Source organism: Seriola dumerili, unplaced genomic scaffold (genome assembly GCF_002260705.1).
Source record: "Seriola dumerili isolate Sdu_G_001 unplaced genomic scaffold, Sdu_1.0 BDQW01000449.1, whole genome shotgun sequence".
Lineage (NCBI taxonomy): Eukaryota > Metazoa > Chordata > Actinopteri > Carangiformes > Carangidae > Seriola > Seriola dumerili.
In genome coordinates, this window is record NW_019174704.1 from 1,574,753 (window position 1) to 1,598,715 (window position 23,963).

At 40.3% G+C, this 23,963-nt stretch overlaps 1 protein-coding gene across 1 annotated transcript in view; it reads left to right on the plus strand.

Moving 5' to 3' along the window:
• Positions 1-6,436: 6,436 nt before the first annotated feature.
• Positions 6,437-23,963, plus strand: part of fnip1 (folliculin interacting protein 1) — a 45,841-nt gene continuing 28,314 nt past the window's right edge. Inside the window, exons 1-2 of the mRNA XM_022762315.1 lie at positions 6,437-6,608; positions 21,071-21,200. Coding sequence (XP_022618036.1) covers positions 6,517-6,608; positions 21,071-21,200 — 222 coding nt within the window. The 5' untranslated portion in view covers positions 6,437-6,516. The remainder of the gene's footprint in view (positions 6,609-21,070; positions 21,201-23,963) is intronic.

Consider the following 23,963-nt stretch of genomic DNA (forward strand, 5'->3'; position numbering starts at 1 on the left):
TGTATTGTTTTTCATGGTCTTTGTTTGATTCGTTTTTCATTAAGCCATGTTAAATCTTCCATATACTGCTACCTGCTATCCACCCAAACGAACCATCAAATACTCTGTCCCCAGCAGCAGAAACTCATCAGCACTTTTACGTTGAGAAATCCATCCCTACTTCCTGTCACTCTGCTTCTCTTCTCTCCTCCGTTAGTTTAAACCTACCAGCCAAACACAACCGAGTTCCACAGTTGTACGACAGCAAGCGTGATGTCTTTGTGTTTAGAATAGCTCAAGGAGATGTCTAGATGTGTGATAATACTGACACCTTGTGGGGCAGTAATGGACTTCATCCCCAGTGGAAAAAAGTAGATGTTCATTTGATCAAGCAACCTTCTGACAGCATCTCACCTGATCTGACACAACAAGGATTAAAGTTCTGTTTAACCCAGACATTTTGCAATTAGATCAATAACAGATCAGAAATAATGTAGTAAGGTAAAGAGAGTAGCAGCTCTTCCCTTAAAAAAATCATTGTTGTCCGAACTGTTTCATGTGGAGTGTTTGAGCCACATCTAAAAATCACAGTTCATGTCATATATTCACTCATCCATTAAGTCATCTCTACATGGCTGTGATCAGCAGTTTAGCATGCATGCTCCTTGTTTATATGAAGGACTGGCCCACTGTAACAATCATCAAAGTTCACACTGCACAGTTGACAAATTTGCAACTTTCTTTTCATCCATCTTTGCACAAAGAGTGTGTCGGGTAAAAGAAAACAAAAAGAAATAATGCAAAGCCGGGGCTCAGGGCAATGCATGCAGTTTGCCCTGCAGTGCTGGGACCGTTAGCATTTGACTTGGAAAAGGCGAGTAATTCTTTGTGGCCATTAATAGCAGGATGTATTCAGCTGCCCACAGCCACTGCTGCTAGTGCAAGGCTTTGTAACGTAGGCAAAGCTGATGAATTCCACTCACTGAAGGTAAACAGAACAAACATCAACTTTTAAACAACAGAAACAATTTTTTTGAAGGTGTTTACACATAGAAGTAATGTATAGGCTTTTTAAGTTGATTACCGTCCCAAAGCATAAACAATGTGGATGTACATAAACGAGGACAGCTAGATGTAAGCATATTTATTAAATCAGTGGTTTGAATGGATTTTTTTTCTCTCTTTTTGCGTGTAGTGAGATGAATTGTACTTATTTATTTATCTATTCTGCTGTAAAATGGAATCAGCACCATATCCTTGTAATGATTGAGTGCAGCAATAGGGATGAGGGAGGGTGGGGAATACGACCAGGGCAATGAAATAAAAGATATTCTGGAATGATTTTAAACTGGTGTCTTTTCTTTCTTCATGGTGTTTTCAAGGCTATTTGCATACAGGTTTTATATTTAAAGTCTCCCTGAAAGTACTAGCAGTTGTGTCTGTTTCTAAAGTCACTGCCAAAACACAAAATCCCTAATACTGATAAAGTCCTTATATAGGCCATAATATGTGCCTTTGTGGACACTGGGCTGTCCACTACAGCTGCAGACTGTCCAGCTATTAATCCTTGTATATTTTAGCTCTTTCTAAGATTTCTATTGCTTTGTGTGTAAATGAATTTTTTATTTGTATATTTGTTTGCTTGCCTCAAATTGTCTCAAATTGCCGCTTAAGAGTCGAATAAAGTAGGCTAGTGTGAATTGAAATGAAATGAACTGAATTGCAGTTAGCTGCTGTGTTAGCTGTGACTAGAGGCCAGTGAATACAGTGATTACAAACCATGGACTGGTTAAAAACATAACATCTGTCAAACTTCACAAGCATCAAGGCCATAATAGCGAGGCAACTTCTAACAACTTCCGTTTGAGGCTTCAAAATAAAAATTAGACGGTGTATATTGACATACAGGGATTAAAGACGCCACCAGCCGTTGATTGACAGATTGAGTGTGCAGGTGTGCTTGGTTGCTAAGAACCGCACAGACACCGGAGACAACAAGGTAACGCTAATTTTAGCGTCTCGTCACGAGTTTTTCCGTTACTTTAAATTTCAGTCTTTACAAAATATTTAGATTCTAACGTTTGACTGGCACATTTTTTGAACAAAACCAATTTAGTTAAGTTTATCAGTCTGCTGGAGAGTCTGGAAATCTTGTTTTTTTTTTTTTTTGCGATAATGGGACGGACGAAGTGGCCAGTCAGTCGTGACAGTGGATTTGCTACGAGGCGAGGTACACCCGCGAAACCAGCGCTGAGCAGACAATACAGTAAGAAATAAACACCCAAACACACACACACACACACACACACACACACACACACACACACACACACACACGTGTTAATGCCCACTGTAATGAGGGAAATATATTACTATTTCATAAGCCCACGGTTTACACCTTAGATTTTGATTTGAGCCTCTATACAGATGCCTAATCATAAAATGTATGATTGACATTGCTTGTTTTTCAGCCTTCGTTTGTTTGTTTTTTTTTAATTTAAAAAAAAAAATCTATTCAAACTAAACCTACTTCAAGGAAAGCCAGTGCTTTAAGAGGACTCATCAAGCAATGTCCTGTAAAGTACAGGAAAAGTCATTTGCTGTATCTATATTCTCTACAACCCTGCTTTAACACTCAGAGCACAGGAGGCCTCTGCCCAACAAGCATTATGCGACACTTCCAGAGGAACCTGAAGTGGAGGAGATGATCCCCACTGTCAAACCACGCAGTCCGGTGTGGGTGAGTGTGCTCTTTCCGGTTTTACTCCATGTGTCGATATTTACAAACTCGTTTCATCATTTACCCAGGCACCCACGAACCAACAAGTACTTATAAGTTTAAAAGATTTGTTGATTAATTGATTAGTCGATTGACATACAATTAATTGGCAACAAGTTTGAAAATTTAATGTTTTAAATTACTTTTATGCAAAAATGCCACCAGCTTAGCAAATGTTAAGATGTGTTAGTTTCCCAGTTTTCTTTGATTGTAAATTAAACATCTTTGTATTTTGACTGGTTCTTGGACAGCAAAAGCAGCCTCAATAGGTTAACTTGGGCTGCAGGGAATAATGAGGGCATTTGTTCACTATTTGTTGACATTTTATACATTGAACAATAAATAATTGAGTTATTGATAATGAAAATAATTGTTGCTTGGAGACTTACAGTTCCCCTATGATTGAATAATACCACATGACCTGAGGTTTTCTCTGTGTGTTAATTTCTTGACACAGAAAAAAACAGATGATAGAGTTGGCATGGGGATTTTAGGGGTCTCCTGGGCAGTTACCTGCGTTTCCTAGTTGATAATGCAGCTTTGATAAGGGTACAATCTGAGGCTAGGCAGGATTAATGTAGCCAAACACTAAATTCAGCCATTATATTTTAGCATGTATGTGAATAACAGATCCTTTCTGAGATACTAGATTTTAACTTCCAGGTTGTTTGTCAAGGTTTTTCAAACTTTGTTTATGTTTTACTGTCTCCTCCTTTTCCATGCTTATCTTCTACAAACACAGACAAGCACTAAGCCTGAATGCAAATCTGTATTACACTTGACCAGCCCTGCATACACTGAAAACCCCAGACACACAGCTATCTCGGCTGCCACTCCAGCTGATAAAAAATCTGGCTACCAAGTGTCACCAGCGTGGCACCCAACTGTTCAGATGACTCCTGACCCTGAGGCTTTTAAAGGTTGTGAAATGCCAGTTGAATACGAAGAGCAAAACTTGGCAGTGACTCCCAAAAGCATCACATTTTCTAGCATGGAGACAGACACAACTTTCAACTTTGATGATGATGAGGAAGACTGTTACTCCTCTGCCTCTTCATCTTCAAGCAGCTTACCTTCACCGGAGATCTTCAGAAAAGAGAACTATGGTGTGTGTACACTTTTATAGATCCACAACCAAATTACAAGGTTATTCTGTTGTAATGGTGCGTCTTGTCTATTTTTGTCTTCACAGTGCAAACATTGGCTTTCTCCATGAAGGAGGAACTGCTGGGTCTCCATCTTAACATAAAAAACTCCACTTTGCTGGATGTGAGCCATGCTGAGACCATCCACATGCATCATCCCCCTGACCTTTCTACCATCATTGGTAAGTGTGAGAAAATCCCATACATGTTTCTTGTTGTTTAGTAAGAAATTTGAAATTTCATTTCTTAGGATACTTAGATCCCATTCAATAATGATTAGGTGTGATATAAGGTATAAAGATTGTTCTGGCAACGGAAAACTGAAAACTGTGATCTAATTTGATGTCCGGGCGTTCAATAATTGTCTGATAAGAATTAAACCTCTTATCTTCAGGTGCCTCCACAACTCTTGCTGAAAAGAACTGTAACATCAGGTGAGTTTGTCAGCTGAATTTCTTCTGGCAAAAGCAACTTAACATGCAACATTTGCTGTGTTGTTACTTTACAGGTTTAGTGTGGGACACTGATTTACATGATCAAAACTCATTCAATAACTGTCTTTTCACTTTGAAGCAAGCACAGAGGACCTGAAGCTGAGACTAGCGTACAAACAGACTCATTCCAACCAGGTATCGAGTCTTATTTCATGAGATGCATACAGTATGCTCAGAACCAAAACTTAATGTGAATCATACATTACCAAGCGTTTCTTTCTAGCATATAAAATAAAATAATCATAATTAATGTAAATCATAAGTTTTTGTCTTTTAATCCTCAATCTGTAGACAATCAGGCACAAGCATTCAATTGCAAAACCACAGCAAAATCAGGAAAGCCACCTAGCTGTCTTTTACAGGTAATCTAAAATATGATGTCTATGTATTTTATTTTTGTGTAAATCAAAGGTAGTCATTGACAAATATATTTTTTCTCCCCCAGATCACCAGCAAAAGATCTATACTGTGCAAGAAGAAGGTATCATTCAAAACCCCCATCATTGCTGAGGCCTTTGAAGTAAAACACAGCCGAGACACCAAATTAACCGCTCACAACGCCAGTGAGTCAGTCGGAACATCCACTCTGGCCGAGCAGATGAAGCCTGATGCAGAGACATCCAAGGCGGGTGAGATACATTTCAAAGATGTCACACAACATCTGATGGTGATGCTAAAAAGGCCTGTAAAAAGTAGCCCAGAGAATGCCAAGTTTTTTGACTTTGTCAGTGATAGTGACAGGGAAATGTTCTTTCAGAGGATGAGAGAAAGGTGTGTCAAACTCAGAAGCACCCCTTTATTTCCTCTCAGCTGCTAAGCTCGCATAAGCTTCTGTTCTGTGACATTTGAAGCCAAAATATTGTTTGTAGACATGTGGCCTGTGGATTCTCTCATCATCAGTGTCAGTGAGGTCTGGATGTGAAATATCCTGTAAAAGAGTAATCTATGTGTACTTCGAAACAGGTGCACGAGTCTGTGAAATGATTTCATCAGTATTTAAATGTGTTATTTGAAAAGAATAATTCAAATGGACACCACAGTCTCGCTTTTAAATGTGTGTCTGCTCACCATAAAACTTGTGAACATGATCTAATTGACCTTCCCTTACTTCTCTACCTGGCCCTTATTTCTATCCCATACAATCTGTGGTCCCATGTGCTTAGCTGTTAGTGAGCCATATAACATAATTAGTCCTTTAAATATATGCTTATGACAATGTACTTTTTTCACATGCTGTAAGAACTGAACCCCAACCCCCATCATCACACACACACACACACACACACACACACACACACAGCCTAACTACCCACCCATTTCCGTTTTTATTTATTTTGCATTTGTTATCAAAGAGTGTGTGGTGCAATGTAACCACTAGATGTCAGACCTGTATTCTATTAAATAACCATCCTTTTTTTCTTGTCCTGGCAGTGATTGTTTTTAGTTTTATGTGTGAGAATATATATATATATATATGTCGTTTGTGATCTTTATCTCTGCATTTTCATTGATTCTTTTGGAAGTATGTGTCCATGCTATAAGAACTTTATCTAAATGTTTAACGTAAGCTCATTGTAAAGTTAAAATGTATGTTTATATGTCTTTGTGTGTGATATTCTGTATTTGTAAGTCATTTGTCTTTTTGAAAATGTACACGTGTGATTGTGTAAATGTATAAAATTAAAAGATGTACATGCTTTAATAAGTTTTGTTGCATACCTCTCTGTGTTTGTCATAACACAAGCATGTTTTTTGCACCTAACTTTTCTCATGTTGATCTTTCGTAGATTGACAGTGTCTTGCAAGCAGCTCATCAATCGCACTTGTATAATTTTCTGTGAATAAATTTCATGCTGTCACGATTCCCGACAAAACATCAACACAGCGAATCCACTTACCACGTGGTACTGGGCCAAAAATACCAGCCAATCAGGTATTTTGTAGTAGCAGCAGCCTCTGGTCAGCCAATCAGAAAAATGTAGTGGGTTACCAAGCGGCTCCTGTGACTAATGCCTGTCATATGACTGTGACATCCATGGAGACAGTTACAAGGAACAAGATTTGCTCTTGGATTTGAAAAGAAAAGAGACCTTCTGTACCGAATTTATTTTGGTACAAAATGCCTCCGACTCTCTTCCAGAAACTTTTCAACAAGAGAAATGCGTTTTCGTCGCCGCCCCCGAGATGTAGCAAAGAGGACCCAGCTTTCAGGTAGCTGTGTAATGTGTGTGTATGTTTGTGGTTTGTGTGTAACGTTGTACGTGTGTGCGTTAATGTTATATATGACTTTCGCTATGATGTCTGGAGCGCATGAGTTTTGGTGTGGTGAATATGGTGAACTTGGAGGCACTTTTATACATTGACGTTGTGTAGTTTTTGTTCATTTTGGCATGAACGTAGCAAAGTGCAGGGAGACGTGTTGTGCCTGTTGGTGAGGTTAGCTAACATGCTAATGCTAGCTACCAGACGCTAGCAGGGCTGCTGCAACACGCTGTCTCTTAGTGGGATTCGGCTTACCTCATTAGCTAGCACTTTTTTGCTCGTTTACACAAGTATTGATGCTGGTGTGCTGTTGCTAATAAACTGATAATAAGTTGATAATAAACACTTCCTCCTCTCCTTAACCAGTTAATCGGTGTCATCGTTTAGAAGTTGCAGAGGCAGTGTCGTGTTTTCTCCTTTGTCTCCCCCGTGTCCCCCTTTGTGTTTCTTTGATAACATCAGCTAACCCGGCATGGTAGAAAGAAAACAACGAGGCATCCGTGACAGTACAGCCACGCTCTTTTGTCGCTTATCATGAGCTATAGCCCAGATAACTTGGAGCAAAGTACAAGTGGCTTCTCTCAGTCATGCCGACGGTACTGTACTCTGTGCCAGTGCCGTCAGACAGCAGAGCGGGAGGACACTGTGTGCTCTGTGCTGGTGCACATGTGATCACTTCAGTCGGCCACTGATGACAGACAAGATCCACGACAAACAGGGCTTCAGGCTCCTTAGACAGACTAGATTGGGCATGCACAATGCTTTAAAAAAAAAAAAAAATCAATAATCGCTTGTGTTAAAAGTGAAATATACAGATGCTTTTGTTTTATTGAAATACCATCGTGTCCAATTTATGCCCTCCACAAACGAAAGATAATGTGTCCCGATTTAGAACTGAACACTGCATTCGTGTTAACAGACATATATAACCATATAAAGCTAGTCAACATCAGTAATGCTTAGAAGAAGTGCAAGATAGTATGTCCTGATTTTTTTACTTAACACTGCACTGGTTTCCACTAAACAGCTTTAGTGGATCTAACACACTGTAAGACAGTCTCAAACGTATGTGTCTGTTTGTACAAAATGCATCATGTTGTTACATCACGTGAAATTTTGATTATCACTCCAGTAACAGTGATATGATGCAAAGCAGCTTTTGCAGAATAATGACATGCTTGCCATGATAACGGGTCATTCATAGCAGAGGGTGCTGCTTGTTTTAAAATGGAGTCAATGTTTTCAGTAAGTATTTTATGTGAAAAAATGTCTTAAATTGTTTTTGAGTGAGCTTTGGAAGTACATCCATGTAGCCAAAGCATGACACAGTGTCACTAGAAGCAATAAAAGTGCTTGTTATTGAAATACCCTAGGGTTAAATTCAACCTGACTGAGCAATGCATCATTGAGCTGGCTAGTAGGATACTCTATACTCCCTGAGTTGATTTGCAGTTTCCCTGTGTATGTTCTTGCACACATTCTGGGTCAGGGTCAGGTCTGCTACCAAGGGGAAAGTGCTCTTTTTAGTTTTAAATACACTTGCATTGGAAAATCTTGCTCTGGACCTGTCACCCGTAGTGTGTGTGTGTGTGTGTGTGTGTGTGTGTGTGTATATATATATATATATATACACACACACACCTGAAAGCTCACCTCCTTGTAGTGCTACTTGCACTTTGGCTCATGTCTGTGCCAGAGCACGTTCGACGGCCATAAAGGTGCCCTGCACCCAGTGATATAGATGCTGTGTGTGTGTGTGTGTGTGTGTGTGTGTGTGTGTGTGTGTGTGGCTGGCTGGCTGGCTGGCTGGCTGGCTGGCTGGCTGGCTGGCTGGCTTGAATCCTAGAGCAAACAGGCAGGCAGCAGGCGTTTCTGTTAACTCAGTGGTCAGCTGTGATGGAGAGGACACTTGCTGGGAGCAGAAATAGGCTAGCACACATATTTTAAGTTAGTTAATTTAGGATTGAGAATGAGAGAAGTTGGTGAATAAGCGTTTAAAAGAGAAGAAGAGAGCATCCGATAGATGGTTTAAAGTGGAGGATGAGAGAGGCTGAGTGGATCCAGTTAGAGGAAAAGAATTGGAAGAGGATTACAGGATGATGGGAGAGGAGAAAATAATGTAAATATGGGAGAGTTTGGATGGTCAGGAAGTGAGCAACTTAGAGGATGGGTAGAGGAGAGGATAAGGTCTACACCTTACGACTGACAGAGGTGGACTGTGGAGATTAGGACGATCACAATACTCTGAGCCTCAGCTAATAATTAATGTTATTTGTTTGCACTCAGGAATGCTTTTGTAAGAGGGCAGATATTATAAATCAAGCTGGTTTGTTGCAATCCCTTTCAGCTAATACTTGGAAGACAGTCACAACAACACCTCTGCAGGTTGTCGTAGAGTAATGCTGGCCCGAAAGAAATAATAGAAAATTACCTGCACACTGGAATCAGAACTCCCCCTTAATCTTTTAATAGCAACATTTCAGCCCAACACCGGTCTGTCACAGGCAAATACCCACATGAAGGTAAAAAGAAAGAAAGAAAGAAAGAAAACACAAAAACTGTGTCTTTATGTAGTCTGTCCCACTGACTCTATTGTTTTTGATACTCTGTAGCCTCTGAGCTGGGAGAGCATATCACATTATCACACTCGAGATGTTTGTAAGTAAGGGTAGAGTATTATGCAGTACTGAATTAAACTGTCTGTGATCTTACTATCTTACTAAGCAAAAGTAATAGAAAGTAAAACATATGTATATTTTGCTGTTTTGCAACCTGGTTATCCTGCATAATGCATCACCCTAAGCTCTGTCACAGCCCAGCGCTGTGCCCTCCAGAATACCACAGAGGGCAGCAGGTTGGCTGACCCTGTGGGGAAAGCCTAAAGAGCCTCTCCTGTTTCCCTGGCTGTAGCACCTGACCAGGGACAGCATACTGTACATTACACTGAGAGCTCCTGGCTCATCCTTTAGCCAGTCAGAGGACTGATCACCAGCCAATAGCTTTGTCCTCACCCACGCTCAGACTGCTTGTTCTGGCTGCCCCTTGCCACTGCTGCCTGCTGAGGAAACTTCCTTTTTGACCTGGGCTGTAGAGCTCAATATAACTGTGTTTGTTCTGTGATACAAAAATGAGGGAGTGTGTGTACACAAGGTAGAGGATAGGATGAGTGTACGCAGTCATTTTGTTTCATTTCATAACACCTCAAAACCTGAATCAGAGGTGTTTAAAAGGGGTAAAGTGATGTCCGAAAGCAAAGTATTTTTCTGAAGTCTTATATGAATGAAGTGATACTGATGGTAGTCAAGTGGTACTGAATATTTCACCCATAATGTTATTAGGAAAACATTTAACTTTGCTATTTAATGTACTTTCTTTGAAAAAGACCACAATCTTTCTTAATGAGAAACAATGAAGATGAAGCCTTTTGATAAGCCAGCTTATAGTGTTTACTTGGTTATTTTTGTAGGTGCACAGACTAATGTGCATTTCAAATGTGCATCAGTCTGACATAAAAGTAATAATTTTTGTGAAATTTAAAATATAATATAGAGTCCAATTATCGTTTTCCACCTGTGAAAATGCATGATGGCCAAGATTGCAGAACTAAATTTTACACCATCAGATGAATTTATTTATAGGGATGCTTTTTTTCCTTGGTAGTTTACAGAAGTAGTGTCTCAGGTTCCTGACTGGCATGGTGTCCTTCCTCCACTGCGTACTTTCAGAACCCAGTGTGTCATGTGAGGCTTTCATCAATCTCAGGCTGTCATGTTTGTGGGACGATCACATGGCTGCCTTCTCAGTCACTGGAATAAGCCTATGAGTTGGATAAGTAGGGAGAGGTGTGTGTGTGTGTGTGTGTGTGTGTGTGTGTGTGTGTGTGTGTGTGTGTGTGTGTGTGTGTGTGTGTGTGTGTGTGTGTGTGTGTCTCTGCTTGCTAGCAGCTTCACACTTCATACTTTTGTTACTTGTGCACATTTAAAGCATTTTATCATCATGGATTCATGTATATATTTTAGCGTTGCATTGCAAGGCTGCTTGTTTCTGTGTGTGTGTGTGTGTGTGTGTTTGTGTGTGTGTGCGTGCGTGAATGCTGCAGGCCTGCCAGGGTTCTGTAAAGACAGCGGCTGTCATCAGGTTCCTATCAGGGCTATTTTAAGTGGCTACACTCAGGCTTCTCAGAACTGCAGGGTCATGGTAAAGATATAGTTTTACGTAAAAGCTACACACACACACAGTAGCATTCTGGTGAGTGCTACTATGTTGGCTTAACATCTAGTTAGACCTTGGTGTCCTCTTAACTTTGTGAGGAGGCTCATTCAAGGGCTGCCCACATTACATACATTGCAGGATAGTGAGCTCTTTTAGGTGAATTAATTGGTTGTTGTTGATGAGTGGTTTATTATTTGGCCTTTCAAGAGGATATGTATGATACTAGGGCAGCGGGGGCCTCACAAACCATGCAAAGATACTGTGCATCACATACTTTGGACACCAGACTGTGTTACTGCTCTACAAGTGTTTAGAACATTTAAAGACAGTCATTTTAAATTAATTATATTTAGTTAACTCCACTAAGTATATACTGACTTCTGTTCACCCTTCTTACTGCATCCACTGTTTGTCTTGAGTTGGGTATACTGTTTACTCTGGATCAAAAAGTATTGGTACACTGTTCTTAAATCGGTCTAGATGTGGTGTACTTTTTTTTTTTAAATTAATTTTGTCTAAAAGATGGCTTGTTTAGCTGTTGGCCTTGATTAGTGAAACATCAAGTTCAAACTGTCACATTACCCGATTAGCCTAGTTTCAGTCTCTAAATGAGCAAGGGAGAAAGAGAGAGAAATGATAGGGAGGGAGGAGGGGGTGGTTTGAAAGAGAGACAGGATGTGCTGACTGACAGTACAATCACTGTGTTTTAAGGCTGAGCAATTAATCATGTAGATCACATGACACTTTTTCCAGCCGTTTGATTGCTAAATGGAGATAAGAAGAAAGAAACACATTCATGTGTAATACTTGTTGCAGTAGTCACATTGAGGCAAATCCTCTTTTAACTAAATTGACCATCCACCCTGATTTCTACATAGTTTCTACCACTCCTGTTTAGCTTGGTGACTTGTTCATGTGATTCTGTGAGACACAGTCATACACTCATTACTCTCTTTTCTGTCAAGTGTTGCAGATTGTGACACAGCATAGAAATAGCCATAGTGTACACATAGTCATTACATCTCTCACACACACACACACACACACACACACACACACACACACACACACACACACACACACACACACACACACACACACAACCCCGATGACTTTGACTCCTTTTGACTCTGAAAACAACATTGATTCCAGCCATTTTTAGCCTCTGGCCATATCAGTCCTCTCAGTCAACCAGTCAATGTTCAAATGTATTGTAGCTGTGAGTGCGGTAACCACTGTGCATTGAAGCATCTTCACTCACTCACCGTCATGCGACTGCTGGAATGCAGAAGTCCTTAACGCAACATAACCAGCAGATAAACCAGCAGGTATGCAGGTAGTCAGGTGCTTTCAGGTCATGTGGGCCTGTTGCTGTTTTTTTTGACGTCATAGCTAAACAATTGTTAGTTCAAGGAAGTGCAGCACTTGTTTCGTTGTGAGAAGAGGTATATACTGTATTGTGTTTGACCTTGCAGAAAGTGTGACTTGGGTGCTCCAGTAGCAAAGGAGTGGTCCCTCTATTAGGTGTTAATTTTCAGCTAATATAGCATTACACTGATACACCAATCTCTTTATGGAGGGTTTCCAATTTTACAAGCATGCAGACCTTGGGAAGTATTGAGGTGTCTATGCATTCCTGAGAATGTATGTGCAGAAGGTGCCCTCTGTAAGGCTAGAGATATCTAAAAGATTAGATGTGATGACTGGGATTCTGTGTCACTCCAGTGATGCATATCTAATGGGAGTAGTGGACAGCATCATGGGAAAGTAGTATCACAGCACAGAATGAGCTACAGTTTGTAATTAGCATCACAGCTCATACATATGTATTAATCCTGTGATACATCAGGCAGTTTGTCAGGGACTGGTAACAGACCTGTGGCTAAGTACACAGTTGCTATGCAATCAGTTTAAAAGTGTTGAGATATCGGTTTGGCAGTATTGCTGTGCAGTGTTCACTCAGGACAGGTCACGTCAACAAACATCTCTTACAGAGCAGGCTAACGTTATGGAAAACTCGCCTCACTTAGATTGTTCCTGGTGTGGTTTGTTAGATATCACAAATGCTTCTGACAGTGTCGCAGGTTTTAGCATTCACTGCTGACCTTTCTCATGTGTTACCATATTCCTGCTGTCTCCACTACATCAGCATTTTCCCATTAGATTAGAAAAAGCAGCAGTCAAACCACCTGCAGTGGTTGCCAACACTGTGGCCATTAGTAAAGTCCTCACTACCCTAAAGTGGTGCAGGACTTAGATAACCAAGAAAAGCATCTCAGTAAGAAATCCTTGAAGACTAGTTACTTACTGTAGTAATGTAGTAACTTATATAAGTCAAATTTGTTTAATGACGGTGTTGATGGCTGTTGTCTGCAGCAGAAATGCCACAGAAATGTCTACTGTGACATATCTGGAGGACAAGCTGCCGGACCTAACAGAAACCTCTGTCACACACAGCCGGAAGAACGTCACACAGCATGGACTGAGGGGATATTTATGTAACTGTCTCCCTGTCTCCAACAAACACTAACACACACACATGCACACTCTCACACACTCATGCACAGACGTTCCAGTGGTAGTGGAGAGAGAACGAGGTCTCTTTGAGGTCAGTAAGTAGGCTGATGTCAGACTGCAGTCAAGGAAACTTGATTGCTTTGTTGTGACCTTTATCAGTACACACAGCCAGGAGCAGAGCTTTTACCGCAACGTTGGAGAGTTTGTATCACTGTCAGATGAAACAATGTTTTTAATTTCTTCAGTGATTTTTCAAGATATGTAGCTCCCATTAGTATGGAGTTCCTAGTACACCCTTTTTTGTACCCTTTTTGGGTGTACTCTTTACATTCCCCAAAAGCTAAGCTAAGTCATCAAAGTGCATATATTTTCTGGAGAGGCCACTAAATGCCAGATATGTAAAATATAATTACAGCTACAGGATATACGAGCTACAGTTGGCAACTTATTGATAAAAGTAGATGTTGAAATATTGATATCTTAAATTATTCCTTCAGTTGGCTCTAGTCCCAGAGATGTTATTGAGACGGTTAATTAAGCCTGAACTGATTAGATTTAAATAATTGACATGTTCAAATATCTAGGAGGCATACATTTATGATACATACCTACTTACTCTGGGCAAGTAGTTATTAAAAAGGGGAATGGTTTAGCAGTGATATCAAAAATTGTGTCAGCCTTAAGACAGCCAGCAAATTGTGTTTGTGTCACTGCATAATAAGAGTGAAACTAAAAGTGCTCCTTTTCTATTGTGCTCTTTTTTTTTTACAAATTTGAAAATAGTTTATTTCTTGGCTTTTATTCAAATGACCCACAGTGACCAGAGTTCACAATCTTATATGAAACCCCACTGACATAAAGTGATGGGAAGAAAAAATGGCATCTCTATGGCCATTTCTATGACCAAGTTTCAGTTCTTCCCACTAACTTCAATAAGCTGTCACTTGTCACAAAACTAACCAACCTTCCTGTATCTGTTAAGGAAGATTTGACGAGTAATAAAGATCTGGGAAGCTTTTAAGTGTGAATCAGACTTCTTTATAAGCTATTTATTTTCCTGCTCTTTCTTCTAAGACTTCTTTGTTGAGGTTGTGAATTGTACATTCACTCATTCATGTGTTTTAAATTTATTGAAGAAAGAAAGATGGAAAGAAGGGGAAGAGGGACCACAAGGGAGACAGGAACAAAAAGAGCGGGATTAAGAAACGACACACAAACAAATCCCCACTGTCTCTGGCTTTTCACAGTGCTTTCTGGCAGTCAGCAATCCGGGCTCGCTGCTGTTGCTGCCTCTGTACTGCCCAGCACACACAGTGCTCCTGAAATCACCTGACAGTCTCATGTTGTTGTGTGAATTTAGTTCACCGCTATTCTTAGACCCTGCTTTGGCTGAGAGAGGAGAGAAGAGAGGAATAGAAAGAGAGAGAGAGGGCTGGGGAAAGACTGGCAAACTCGCAATGATGCCCAGGTAGGAGTCGGTATTATACCAGACTTATATGCATCTGAGTGGGCATGATGGTGTTTGTTAAAGGAGGTTTGAGAACCTTGTTAATGTTGTTGTTTCCTTTTAGTTTTATCTTCTGTCTAACAGTGATTGCAACCTGTGGCTGTTTCCAGCTGGATAGCACTCAGTTTGAAGTAGTCAGGCAGTAGTTTTTAGTATCATGTGTGGTGATGACCAAGGTTGGTTCTAGTCGTTTGTGGTCATGCTATATAAAGTGAATTATGGGTTTGTGGTGAAGCACGCCTTTTGTTTTTGGATAGGGAAAGAAACTGTCTGGCATATACGTGTTTGGGTGGAGTGTTAGTTCAAACAGATTTGCTGTTTTCCATATCTGTGATGTCAGATATGATAACATATTGTTAAGGAAGATGGTGAATCATTTCAAAGTAGTTAAGGCTGTGCCTGTTGTCTTAAATGTTACCAAAATAAAACAGTTGCTGGGATTTTCCTTTTGAGATCCACTAATTGTTCAAGAAAATGAATACCTGTGTATGGGGGAGGATTTTTGACTCATTTTTGGTTCAGACAGTTGAGGTCAAAGCAGTACAAGTATGTAACAGTCATGAAGTCATGTGCTGCTTTTATGAATGACTCCCCTTTCTCCTCAGTCAGCGCTGTGACTGTCACAAGCTCACTGATGGGATACTTCCTCCTTCGCTCTCATTCTGCCTTGTCTTTCTTTCAGATGCTTTTCTGTCTTTGTCAGATGTTTTTCTGTTTGGGTTTTTGTTTTCTGTGACCTTTTCTCTCATTATCTATGCTTAATCCTGGTTCTCTCTCCATCGTCCTTCAACATTAGCTACATTTTCTCATTCATCATACTTATTTTCTTATGTTGCTCTTAGCTTTTGTTCTGTCCCCCAGTTATTTGTCTTTTCCTTACCTATTCTTTTGGAAATATTTTTCATTCTGTTTGCTGTTGCTTAATAAAAGGTCTTTGTCTTTTTTTGCCATCTTTCTTGCCCCCTGTCCTGTGCTTATTCCTTCTTCCTTGCATTATGTTTAAAACAAAGGGAGCAGTGAGCTTGGTGTCAAATACAGATCCCTTACGGGCTGATCTGTAAACAACACATCATCTTATTTTTTTTTAATTGTTTCACCCACATTTGGCCAGAAAGTGAATGGGATTTTGTTCATTAAAATTCTATGGAAATAGCTAATACTGGCTTTAAACCTCTGAACAGTTAATTATAGTTATAAAAAGGGAATTTCAGAGATTATTACTAGCACCTCTTTTTCAAGTAGTTTCAACCCAATGATACAATGATGCACAGAAGCTGAACACATTAAAAGCAACAGCAAAGTCAAATTTATTAATAAACCACACATGAAAGGTGGTATTCCAATTACAAGGAGGCATGTGACACACTAAAACGACCACCTGATGTGTAATCTTGTACACAAATCTATAAGCTTAATATTGACCCATCTCCATACAATGTAATTTGAGCTCATGTAGGCCAGGCAGGTATTACGTCACCCATTTAGCAGTAAGGCTGGGCAAGAGGTTCGGTCTTCCCTTGGATAGGAACCAGGAGGAAAAAATCTGAAGATATTTTCATTTTCTGCGAAGTGATTGAACCTTAACTTCCATTAAAGCTCAGTCTAAATAACATATCAGAAGAACAAAAACAGCGCATTTGTTCACCAACAGTGTATTATCTGACTCATGTGATTAGATCAATTACCAAAGGGGTATAAGGCAGTCACAGTCTGGTCAGTGATTTGTCATTGAATAACAGCTTGTGCGCATGTGACAGTACTCCAATCAAGTAGAGCTGCAATGATGAGTTGATTCATGGATTAGTGGAAACTATTTTGAGTATCATTTCAGTAATTTTCAAGGAAAAATGTCAAACATTTGCTGGTTCAAGCTTCTCAGGTGAGGATTTGCTTTGTTATAAATGATAGTCAGTGAAATATCTTTGATTGTTGGACTGTTGTTATTATTAAGCAATCTCAAAATGTCACTTTGGGCTTTGTGAAGTTGTGATGGCTGTTTCTTCTCTGCTTTTTGACTAAACAAATTCTCAATTAATGGAGAAAGTAATCAGCAGATTAATTGATATGAAATGAAAATAATCATTACTCACAGCATTACAGTGAATTGTAAGATCTCAATAAGAATAAAATTAAATGTCACAGACAGTTTTAAAACCATAACTACATCACTGGAAGTTTGTGAGAGTGACTCTTCCAAACAGCCTGTGGTCGGAATACCAATAACCTTTGAACTATGCAGGAAGAATCAGTATGGCAGAACTCCACCAGTGGCCTGAATCATAAAGCTCAATGGTGCATGTCTTTTGGTTCATTTGTGAGAACTTGTTACATACCTAAGAGGTCAGTAATACTTGGTCCAGGGCCATGAGGACCTATTGGAGCCTCCTGAACAGATGGAGCTGGTCTGAATATGTTTGAGAGGGACAGAGGAATCTGTATGCTGAATCCTCAACAGAAACACTTTCCAGTTTAAAGGTTGATTTTTGCTGCTGAGTTAAACCAGAGGGTTAATTGTGGTTTTGAACTAATCTTTATGGTCAGAACATGACTAACACTTGCCAAACAGCAGAACATTTAACAAAGCTGAGTTAGAACTTTCAAAACAATTGTAATCATAAAATCTAACCTAATTCATCTAAAACCTAACTTGCAAGATGCTTCTATTTCTGCAATGTGATTGGCAGTTTGTAATTTATTATCAACCTTTTTTTTTATGTTTCTATTGAGGAAAATTAGATAATTATCATTACTGGTTTATCACCCAGCCCTAGCTTCATGTTTTAAAGTAATAGCAGTGGTAGGCCTCTCCGGTGAACCAACCTGCCAAACATTTTAGCTTGTTATTAAATGTTGATTTAGTGAATTCTATCTGAAAATACATTTTTAAAAGAAATGTCTGTCTGAAAGTCATTTTGAACAATGCAGGTACAAAAAAGATTTTAGTGCAATGACAGGCGTTACATCTTATTAACAGCACAGAACCTTAAGCAATTGGAGAACACGACAGGAGCTACAGTATGCATCCTAGCAGTAAACACACACACACGCACACGCATGCACGCAACAGGGAGGAACAACTGTGCAGCAGCATGCATGGAGTGAAATGTGGCTGCTTCTGCTCAATGCCCACAAAGCCTAATTTAAATTCAGCTGGTGGTTTTGGTCCATATTGGTTGGCAGCACTTCTTGCAAATAGAAAGAAAGTGAGCTACAGGAGTGAATGCTAGAGATGTTTCCATACAGAAATTGCAAGACAACTCATTGTTCAATGTTGCTCATATGAACCCCATAACATTCTCTCAAGGCCGCGTTGGACAAATGACTTTGGTTTGACAACCTAACGCTAAGGCTGCAGCACATGACTCTCTCTCCCCTTGCTCCCTTGTTGAATCGTTTTGCCCCCAAGAATGCTGGTCATACTTTGACACCCATGTTTTGTAAATAGTAGCTCACATGCATGAAAATGTACACACAGACCTTCTCTCTCGCATATACACCATACACCAATACACAGGTACTCCCTGCTCTCTCAAGGCTCACTGACCAACAATTGAAATGCTGCCTTTGAGTGTGGGCTTCTGTGTGCTATTTTGTTGACAAGTTAAGTGGACTTAACTGTTACTTTTTCACCCTTTCCAGCCAACCTATTTGCTATACAGTGTTATTGCGTTTAGGGATGCTCCCTGCTCCCCAATAAAAGGCTATATTTAGGTCCAGCAATGTGTCCATCTGCCTGAACCCCCTATCCATCAGTTCCAGACAGAAATCCTTAACTGTCTGTCTGTTGGTCCAATCCCCTGTCATCTTTATAGCCCCTACTAAATCAACCAGGGGACTGAGTTTCGTCGAACGCAGAGGGGACTGCCGGAGTCCTGTGACAGCCTGCTAGTACCCACAGTGACTGCTGCACAGCCAGATCATTCTGTGGATGCAGGTGTAGATTTGCAACCACTTCATTCACAATATTACTTGAGATGAACAGCTTTAATGAGATGAGCTATATGAAACCACAGGTTACCTAGCAACAGGCATGGAGCTGAGGCAGCCTGTGAAAACAGCTTAACTGTTACTTAACTGTCATCAAGTGTTTCCTGCCAGAGAAAATGTACCACTATGAAAGTCTATAACAGTTTAAGATGTGATAATATAATAATCTAATAGTATCCCAAATCTTCAAAATTGGTGTAAATCTTACCCATTATTGTGTAATGACTCAAATCAAGTTGCATTAAGTGCATGTGCAGCTTTTTTTCTTTTGACTAATGGAGTCATGATTAGGTAAGAAATATGTGGTTGTGTAAGAAATGGGGTATTAGTCATTACTGAATGAATAGACATGGTTATACCTGTTACCATTTCACAAATGACGCAAATCAATCAGTCTTAAGATATCTGCTTCCACGAAAACAATTTGACAGATATTTCGATTTCAATTACTAATCAACAGTTAGAAATCATATGACAGTTGATTAAAACTCCTTTGTTTGAGAACAGTTTCAGTTGGGACATGATATAGTCACACTTCACTCTACAATTACAGCATTGGATGAAAACTTATCCAGTCAATTTCTTAGCTATCACGGATGAACTCAAGCTATATGTTATCTGGGTACACTGTAAATCTGTGGTGGTAGGTGGGTATTAGGTTGTTGAGGCATATCTTTGTAACTCCCCACTGGTTGAGGTATGAAGTGGATGAATGGCAGCTGTGGCATGGTCTGTTGCCCAGAATGGATGACAGCTTAAAGAGAGTTTATATACAAGCTTGCAAGTACGTCATCCCTCCTGCTTATTGTTAGTTTTCTACTCATATGGGTATCTGGTATATATCATTCAGATACTGGATATTATTATTAATATATAAAAATAATAGTTATTAATAATATGATCATTATTATCATTGAATGCAATGTGGCTCGAATGATCATCACAACAAAATCAGTTATTAAGATAAAATATCAGAGAAAAAATGTCCCTAATCACAAGTAGTTTTAATATAGACAGTTCTTTATTATAATTTGAATTTAACAAATCATAGGGTTCATTGAATAATTACAGTTTGATTGAGACCCTACCCCAGCCAAACAAACCTTGTAGACCTTTGACATGATGGACCAGCAGCTCCACTCTGAGCTCCTTACCCTATCTCTGAGGGTGAGCCCACCTACTCTGCGCACGAAACTCATTCTGACTGCTTCGGTTACTACCCAAATCTTATGATCATAGCTGAGGGTTTGACCATAGATCAACAGGTAAATCAAAAGCTTTGCTTTCTGGCTCAGCTCTTCACTAGAAAAGTCCATCATACAAAGCCTACATTACTGTTGATGCTGCACCAATCTGCCTGTCAATCTCATGCTCCATTTTACCCTCATTTGTGAATAAGACCCCTGAGATACATAAACTCCCTCATTTGTGGCAGCAACTCACTCAAACCCTGAGGGAGCAATCCACCGTTTTCCAGCAGAGCACTATGGCCTCAGACTGGGAGGTGCTTTAAGGACTGTAATAAAACGGAAGGCTCAAACCTGCACTATCTTGACTGGATTATGGAGGTTTGACCCTCCCCAGGAGTCCAACCTGGGAGGGGAGTTTTCCAGAGAGTGTCTGGTGGTCAGGCCTCGATCCATAGAGCCTGTTCAGGCACAGCCTGAAGAAATTACATGGAATGCTGCCCTTTGGGCCCACCACCTGCAGGGATGGGGATTGCAGTTGGGTGCAATGGAAGCTGGGTGACAGGCAAAGGTGGGAACGTAGGCATGCTGACCCCTGGCATCGTAGACAGTTTGATAAATGGGCAGAGTGGCGCTCAGAATTTGTATTACAACGGACATAGTTGTATTGTTGCTCCACTGCTACGTTCAATCTGCTGCAGCAGATTGTTTTGGGAAGTGTTTTGTTACTGGAGCATGACCTCATTGTCTCTAATGTGCAAACTCCCTGGAAGAAACACTGAAAGATGTTTAAAGAATATGTGAGATGTTTCTTTTCCTATTCTCTCAGTTTCATCTCACTGATCTCTGCTGCTTTATAAGATTATTTGTACTAATTGCATTATTTTCTCTCACACTTTCCATCCTCCTGTCCCAAATCTGTCTTTTTCTACATCACTTTGCTTTTTCTATCTTCACTCTTTGCCTTTTTTCTCTGCCGGTCTATTCTTCCCTCCATCTAGCTGGCCACTTCCCCAGCTGGAGCCCAGTCAGATCAGGCTGATCGTGTACCAGGACTGTGAGAGGCGCGGCAGAAATGTCCTCTTCGACTCCAATGCCAAAAAGAGGGGCACCGAGGAAACCCCCATCACTGTGAGTCACATGTCTGTTTTGTGTGTGTGTGTGTGTGTGTGTGTGTGTGTGTGTGTGTGTGTGTGTGTGTGTGTGTGTGTGTTGTTGTTGTTCCAAGTGTCAGCTGATACAGTGGTATAGCTGCAGGTCCTATTTAAAAGTCTGTTAAAAGGTTTCCTTAAAAGGAAGTAAGATGTGGAAATGCATTGCAGAACATGGTTAAATTGCACATTGCTGAACATTTTACTTTCCTGTTTTCCCCTCTCCTGTTGTGCTTATTTATTATATTTTGTCTTTATTACAGGTATCGTTGTGTATTTTTTGTTCAGTTCAGTCTTAATCTGTAGACACTTTGACTTTCAAAGCTCACAGACAGTCAGAATAGATGAGCAAAGATAAGAGGAGGGGGACAGACAGAGATGCTTGACATCCAACAGAAGTCATGTAATTGCCATGATGTTCAGAGGACACAAGTTGCACCTTATCTTGCTTATACTGCAGGATGCCTCACTGCCCCATAGTGAACAGTGTCTGACCAAGGCATCAGAAGTGGAAGGCAGGGAATGTGTCTTGTTTGGCAGTTTGGTTTTTATTAGACTTTTATTTAGTCATTTATTTCCTTATTTTATTTAGGGGTTATTACTGAATTACAGAAGGCCACAAATATTGGCAATTTTATTCAACTTTTAAAAAAAGAAATCAAATTGGATTACTCACTGGTTGTATGAGGTAAATATCTCTAGTCTTGTTTTAAGAATTTTGTGTGTGCAGTTTCTAAAACAAAAGGTGCGGTTTCCTTTTGACTCAATGGGTGCCAAAAAGTCATATGATCAATTTTCCAGGGCAAGGCAATCCTGAAGGCAGATATGACCCTAAAACTCTGACAGTATGTCAAACAGGTAATTAATTTGTATTGTGTGTTATTATGTGCCTCAGATTGTGAGACTCAGATCTTTTCAGCAGCAGTGGCAAATTGTAAACACACCCATTTCAGCCAGTGAGATATGCTGATAAAAACTGTTTTACTACAGCAATGGAGTCTGATCAGGGTGTGTACAACAATAGTCCTCAAACATGTGAATTATATGTTTTGACTACCAGTCATGTGTGTATGGCCTCTCCCATACAGCACCTGCTAGCTGAAAGTTCCATCAAGCAGTGACACACGGTCACCTCTCTTTTTTTTTTTTCTCTCTCTTTTTAATTTTGAGTAACATGCCTCATATTTTCACAGCGCTGCTGTGTGTTCCTGTCTAACCCTGACCGGTTTGTTCTGGTGCTCTTATCTCCAATAATAATAGCCTCAGCTGACAGCCCATGTGTAAGCAGCATTCTTTCATCCTCACATGACAGCCGTGTCACTCGCTGTCTGTCTTTCTTTCTCTCTCATCTGTCTTCGTCTATCTCTGGTATGGTCTCACCCTCTCAAAACTTTCCTCTCATTCTGTATATACCTTTTCTAAATCTGCTGTCTTCTGCTGTCTGCTTCCCTCTAACCCTGATGTCTTTCTTTCTCTACTAAATATGTCTCTCTTTAATGTCCTGATCACTGTCCTCTGCCTCTATACATTCTTCTGGTGATCTTGGTCTCTTCCTACATTATCTCTGTAATCTTTTATAAATCTCTCTCTTTTTTTCTCTTTACCTGCCTACCTTTCAGTCTGCCTACATATACATGCCAACCTCCTTCTGATCTACTGTATGTGACCCTGACATTGGAAATAGGATGGGCTGTTTGCTCAACTTTCTCAACTCTTACATGTGGATTTAGCTAAGCACTACTTTTGGATAGGTCTGGTGCCAGATATAGAATTGCAATAGGAAGAGTTATGCAGTGTGTGCGTGTCTTACACAGCGACACTTGTTTGAAGTGAGCTCTTAAAAAATGCAGTAAGAGGAGTTACTGCAGTGTGTGTGTGTGTACGTGTGTGTGTGTGTGTGTGTGAGAGAGAGTGTGTTCCCTAGTCCAGTGTCAATATTTTTTGGTGCATTCTGCAATGTTAGGGCTTTGCCAGCTACTGTGTGACTTCTATCACATGGTTGCTGTGCTTTTTTTGTATGTTTGTTTACTTTTTTGTCAACTCAGAGGAATTTATTTTACGCGATCTACAGCAGAAACGAGCAAAGGCCATGGGTGTCAAAGAGAAGAATGAGGAATAGAGAGTCAAGGATCATGTAGAGGTGGGATGGGTGAGAGTTGTGAATGAAGAAAAGAAAAAAGGGAGGGAGAAGACTCAGAAAGAATAAAATGTAGGGAAGGGGAGCTAGAGAAGGACATGAATCTGATCAAGAAAAAAAATAGACACACTAAAGGAGAGAAAGAAAGCTGCAGGAATTGGAGAGGGATGAAGTTGGAGTAGTGGAGGGAGGGGGAGAGAGGAAGAGAGAGAGGAAGGGAGGGAGGGCAGGCAGGCGGGCGGGCGGGAGGCAATGATTGCAGTGCTGCTCGCTCACGAGTTCCCAAAAGAGTCATATGACTGGCAGTCACATGCTGCTGGCCTCTGTACACATACTTCACACTGCACTGCAGCGGACACACACCCATCTACACACTCAAACACACGCTCGCTCGGAGACAGAGTTGCTTCATTAGCGCTCGTGTGTGTATTACAAAAATGATCTTAATGAGAGAGAACTGAAAATACACAGCAAGTTGCACATGTCTATAACATGTTAACAAATGTACTTTTAAAAGAGCAGAATGAAGCAACAATAATGATCTTTCTTCCTCGCTTCCTGTTTTCCATCCCTCCTCATCTCAGTCTGTTTTTCTTTGCCCCCCCC